Genomic DNA, 5882 nt, shown 5'->3' on the forward strand with positions numbered 1-5882 from the left:
TCTAGAGATGGATTACCAAATGCATAGGCTTTTATAACGCGCTGTCACTTCTCTGTGTCTACATACTAGTAATAGATAGATAATACCGCACTATCTTACCCTTCTGACTTCGTAGCAGGTTGTTGTCTTGTCCTGGGACCTTGTCACTCTAAGTATTAGCTAGCTATTAAACATATTGTCTTATAAAGTTGTTGATCTTGATTATAAATCTTAATAATAACGCTTTATTCTTGATTGATATGAAACACCTGAGTCATGCCAGGATAAAATCGTCCAACGATGTGTCGAGGAAGCGCTGCTGAAGACGAGCATTCTCATGGGGCTTCCCAAGGTTCAACGATCGCTCGTGCCGTTATATCCATGCATGGCCAAGGAGAATATCAATGCGTATGGGCCTAGGTACATGTTACCAAGATGCGTTCTCCATGCCTGTTCCATACTAAATAGCACATAGGAACGAAGCTCTAGGTTCAGCAGAGGCAACAAAGGTCAAAGAGGAGCGAGCCCAACACCACTTTGACATGCACTGGGCACCAGACGCAGCCCCTGTTGACAAGGAGTTTCTTGGGGAAACCCAGCCAGACGCTTGTAAGCATTCTTCAACTAGCTCATGGTCCAGGTTTCACCAAAAGCAGATTTTCTCTGTCAGAAATGGAGTTACGAGTATTGGTTTAGCGATGATGCGCTCCTCTCGTTGAGGGAGACGCAGATCTGCACTACGGCAGCTATCACGTGTGCGAATTCTCCGACGCATGCATTGTGGTATGTAGGATTGTACGCGTTGGTGGCACGATGAACAAAGCTCGATTGACACAGGTGATGGTGCTTCATTGCAACCCGATTCGGTGCCATTGAGCTATCCAATCAACCCGAGAGCCTTATATAAAAATGAAATTAGATATAGTTAGCTTTGAAGGCAGTCTTTCGTAACTACAATTAAATCAGTTATCCGAAGGAGGGGGGACATCTCCGTTGGCGTTGACGTGGACTCCATCGTCCATGCCAGGAACCAGTTCACTTCCTACAACAGTGATCTCCGTATACGGCGGCGGCACAACCCAAATCAGATCAAATCTATCGCCAGGATACTTCACTTCGCCAGTCCACCCAGTCGCCGCCGCGTAACCCTGGATACCAATCGCCTTAGCAATACCTTCAAGGGATTTATGCTCCTAGCAAAGCAGTACATTTCCCGGACCCTCGAAGGACAAAGCTTTGCTTGCAGCTCCAGCGTAATCATCCCGGTCAATCTTTTTATGGACCTTTAACCCAAGCGCATCTGCCAACGGCTCCACGGTCTTCCAAGGGCGATCGCGACCGCCATCTACTTCAATTAGAACGTTGCTAAGAAAAGATGTGATCGGGGGCACTGACCTTGATGAGGATGCTCTGCCATGATGTATCCAATGTTGTAGGGCGAATTCGTTCCGAAGACGTTGACGAGATCATTTGCACGCTCTTTACCTTGAGCAGACAGTCCATCTGGTTCTTTCCCGTCTACTTCAGCGGGCATTTCTCCATGTCGGATCATGTAAATGGTAGGCTTTGTCTACTGATGCGTAAGCATTTCCTTCTGGCCAGCGAAACGTAAGGGGACTGACTGATGTTTCGTAAGACATTTTGTCAAGGTTGGTCTATTAATTGATCGTGTGCAATTGTTTCAGAAATTGAATGGATTCAGAACGGGTTTAGAGGCAAGAGAGAGGATCAGGATCTGATGGTATAAATTTACGGAGAGAAACAAAAACAGAGCAGCAATGGGGGAATATATAAGCAGCAAGAACAAAAACGCCAACGGTCCAGAACTGGCCTCAAAAGGGTCAGAGCGGCATCGCACGAATAAAAGACAGAGATGAGCTGGACTTGTCTCAGCCAGCCTGCGCGTCTCTCTATGGGGATGTGGCTAGCTGAAAACTTCTCGGAAGCTAGCGACGGCTACCCGGCATTCCTCCCGCAAGCCGCTCAGCCGTAGATGAGGGGTTGACAACTACGTAGATACCTAATTTGGGCTGCCTGGTCTTTGGCAGTGAATATCAAGAGGAGAGCTGAACCATGACCATTCCAGAGACATAAACGGGAAATTGATATGTCACATTTCGGGATTGTCTAGACAATGACTGCTTGCTCAGGGTATAAAGGTTAGGTGCTGATTTGGTGGATCATTGGCGTATTTAAGCTGACGTAGACTGAACGCGTTGCCTCGTATATGTACAGTACTAATATCAGTATGAATACTAACTCTGTTATCTTACAGATTGCCATGGCCGTTTAATGCATGTGCTGCTTCGCGCTGCGGGTGGTAGACGAATTGCTCGTTTTAGCTACAAGTACAGACTGAGCCTACCAATGTCTCGCAATTGTTCCAGCGTTCTTGTCCATAACAACTTCTCTCTGTATAAAGCCCGTACTAATTATTAATCCAGCTTACAAAAATACAAATTATATAAAGTCAGTAGGAGTTTCTAGCTATTTGCAATTTATAAGGTCTACTAAGTTCAGGGAATACGAGCTGCAGTATTCCAATTCGCGGTCACACATCCTACCAACAAGATGTAAAGCCAAACAAAGCTCCGACGCGAAGAATCTAGCTGTATAAGTCGGATTAATATACACTAGATAATATATTTATCTAAGAACTAAAACCTTTGAGGGACTTAGGTCTTAGATCCGCTACTTCACGCCGTATGAGCTACATTTGTCCTTCGGAGCTGAGTTCGCCACGTCCCCACTATAAGATCTCTCAACTCCGAACTCCGGGAGCCACCGTATTTGCGTCATGATCTCAAGATGCCAATCAATGCTATAAAACCAGTCTTAAATTCACTTCCTCGAAGATGTCAATTGCTTCAGTCACTAAGATACTATATCAAACATCGTAAAAAATGAATGGAAGAGAACTGCCTGCAGCGGCTCCATTGCCGTCACAGCCCTATAGCATCTTCGACAAACGCCAAACTGCCTTGATCGTAACGATTGTCTCCATCGCAGCAACATGTAAGTCCCTGCAGAATCCTCAATCTGAATCTACCTCGTTAATGCAATCGTAGTCTCAGGTTTCGCATCAAACATTTATTTTCCAGCCCTCCCAACCATCACCCACGATCTGGATGTCTCAATTGAAATGATCAATCTCACTGTTACTTCATACCTTATCTTCCAAGGCCTAGCCCCCAGTCTCTGGGGCCCGATATCAGATGTCAAAGGCCGTCGAGTCGCATATTGGCTCACCTTCATTGTCTTTTTGGGGGCGTGTATCGGCTTAGCAGAGGCCAAGAACTACGCCACTATGGTTGTGCTGAGATGTGTTCAGAGCACTGGTAGTGCTAGTACAATTGCCATAGGATCGGGTGTAATCGGGGATATCACAACTCGTGATAATCGCGGTGGACTCATGGGAATCTTCCAAGCAGGGCTGTTGGTACCCGTGGCAGTGGGACCTATTATCGGCGGTGCGCTGGCTGGATCTCTTGGATGGAGATCTATCTTTTGGTTCTTGACCATCTACAGCGGTGTTTTTCTGGTTCTCTTGGTTCTTCTCTTGCCTGAAACGTTGAGGTCTATTTTTGGTAATGGGAGCCGAGAACCTGCACACGCCTTAGCCAAATACCCTCTACGTGTTTATCAGAAGACGACCAAAGTCGTTTAGAATAATGACGCAGTCTCTACATCGCCTGCTGCCAAAAAGCACATCGACATTACAGGACCCTTCCGCATCCTCATCAGCAAGCAAGCCGCTTCCATCATCGTCTTCCTCGCAGTCTATTATGCTGTTTGGCAGATGAGCATCACAGCCATGTCTAGTCTCTTCGAAGATAGATACGATCTCACGGAAACTCAGATCGGCCTGACATTCATCGCCAATGGCGTGGGTTCAATGGTGGGAACACTGATTACCGGCAAGATACTCAGCATCGACTACCGCCGGTTTAAAGCTCGGCACGATGCACGCATTTCGAGTAGTAACACGGGAGATGACGTTGAACCCGCTAATACGCAAAAGACGCAAGAAAACGACTTCCCGCTTGAGACAGCACGTCTCCGCCTCGTCCCCCTGTTTTCCCTCCTTCAATGCGCGTCCATCTTGCTCTGTGGCTGGACCATTCAATATCCGCATCGAGTTCACATCGCGGTTCCAATTGTATTAGGGTTAGGGTCGGGGGGTTCGGCCCAAGCGGCGTGCTCTCCTGGCTCTCTGCTATCGGCTCGGTTCGGATACTTTGATCTGTACTGACGTTCTCAGATGCCCTGCAAATGGGACTCTGTCTCTCCCGGCTACTGGTCGGCGCATCGTTATCGCCAGCAGTACTATCTTCGTACAGATTTTCAGATTCATCTTCAATATCGTTTCCACGTTCTGTATCCGGTTCTGTTAGTAGAGTGAAAAAAAAGGCTATAGCCTAAGTCAACGATACTTGCCTGCCGTGCTTTTGCGCATGAACGCCTTGATAACGTCCTTATCCTCCAGATCCTCGTCTCCAAGATCGAGCTTCCTAAAGTGACAGACTGGAAGCCAATCGACCTTGTGAGGGGCTTCACCAACAAGGCACATTATCGGGTAAACCCTATTATTGGCATATTTCCCGTGCTCCTCGTAGCCCTCAGCCCAATCATACCCATCAGACGTCTCATTAAGCTTGTAACAAGCGGGGATATCGACATCAAGGTCTGACTGTGTAACAGATTGGATGTCCATGCCATCGTCGGGCCGCGGGAAGAATGGCATGACCAGAAAGGCGTGCAGGCAATAGCCCTTATCGTCGTCACCGAACCAAGCCATGTGTATCTCATCCGTCTGGGGAGCCTTTGCGAGGTTCATGGTAGAAGCCTTGCGATGCTTGTTTTTCTCCTCCTGCTCTGCCAAGTAACTGTCTACAGCCTTGTTATTCAGCTGGAGATCTGCTTCAGTGCACCGCAAGACTTGAGTCCCAAGCAATCTCATAGCCTGAGTAGCATTGGACCTCTTAATAGAGTGTCCTTTGCCTTTGATATGGCTCATAGCCGCCTGAAGGGGGTTGCCCTTGCAGAAATGCTTTTTGTGTTGCTCGCATCCAAAGATATAGCAGAGCCCATGGATATTGACAATTCTGTGTTTCCATCGAGCTTTGCCACCTTGGTACACCTCATCAAAAGTAATTGTTCTTTGTGTTGTAGTGTCGCTTGAGGCACTTTGTCGGTGGCGCTTTGTAGAGTGAGGTAGAGAGGTGATGCCACTTCTCTTATGCGGCCGCGTTGTTTCGCTGGTCGGTTCAATTCCCACTTGCTGATCGACGTCTGTCGAGAAGCTTCTTCTTGATGGAGTAGCGCTGTGTGTTCGCGAGGGGGTCGATCTGGGCTCGATCGTGTTCCGAATACCGGTGGTTTGTGGCGATTGGGTAGTCTCAGGAGTTGCTCGGTCGTTGGGAGGGCCTGAAAGGTGACTGGGGCCGGGGCCTGGAGTTTGTACAGTATTTCCCTGCGTTTCAGAGGCTTGCTCGGTTGCTTGATTGTGTTGGAGATCGGAGCTGGTACCAGTGCCAGCAGCAGAGGAAGCTTGAGCACTGAGCTTATAATACCCTTCTTTGGATAATATTGAGTCAAAGAGGTCCAGCTGCTCTTTGCGCTTTGCCTGAGCTGCCTTATGCTGCTCTAGCACCTCATCTAACTGATCTCCGTACTGAACCAGTTCCCTGCACCGGGCCCTCTTTTTCTCTGGGTTCGGTTCACGGCTGTGTCGCTCTTCTGCAGCATCGTAATCGGCCTGAGCACGCGCGATGTCTCCCGGTGACTCCACGTCATTGAGTAGCGATCCCAAATCGTGAAGGATCTTTAGGGCAGCGGAGTGTCTTTCAGCGAGAGAGTCTCCCATATTGATCGACCTGTAACTTATATGTTATGTTATGTTA

At 48.0% G+C, this 5882-nt stretch overlaps 3 protein-coding genes across 3 annotated transcripts; 1 reads left to right on the top strand and 2 right to left on the bottom strand.

Moving 5' to 3' along the window:
* Window positions 1-941: 941 nt before the first annotated feature.
* Window positions 942-1619, bottom strand: FPRO_16082 (uncharacterized protein; the record flags this gene model as incomplete). Its single annotated transcript, XM_031225187.1, has 4 exons — window positions 942-1127; window positions 1188-1324; window positions 1375-1549; window positions 1602-1619. The coding sequence occupies 4 exons, from the start codon at window positions 1617-1619 to the stop codon at window positions 942-944; spliced, it is 516 nt and encodes a 171-aa protein (XP_031090371.1).
* A 1263-nt stretch (window positions 1620-2882) lies between these two features.
* On the top strand, window positions 2883-4373 carry FPRO_16083 (uncharacterized protein; the record flags this gene model as incomplete). The annotated part of the gene is made up of 4 exons (XM_031225188.1): window positions 2883-2994; window positions 3048-3614; window positions 3660-4146; window positions 4241-4373. The coding sequence occupies 4 exons, from the start codon at window positions 2883-2885 to the stop codon at window positions 4371-4373; spliced, it is 1299 nt and encodes a 432-aa protein (XP_031090372.1).
* Window positions 4374-4402: 29 nt separating this feature from the next.
* On the bottom strand, window positions 4403-5845 carry FPRO_16084 (uncharacterized protein; the record flags this gene model as incomplete). The annotated part of the gene is made up of 1 exon (XM_031225189.1): window positions 4403-5845. One exon carries the CDS (start codon window positions 5843-5845, stop codon window positions 4403-4405), a length of 1443 nt encoding a protein of 480 aa, XP_031090373.1.
* Window positions 5846-5882: the final 37 nt, after the last annotated feature.

The sequence above is a fragment of the Fusarium proliferatum genome, assembly GCF_900067095.1.
Source record: "Fusarium proliferatum ET1 genome assembly, contig: FPRO_scaffold020, whole genome shotgun sequence".
In the NCBI taxonomy this organism is placed as follows: domain Eukaryota; kingdom Fungi; phylum Ascomycota; class Sordariomycetes; order Hypocreales; family Nectriaceae; genus Fusarium; species Fusarium proliferatum.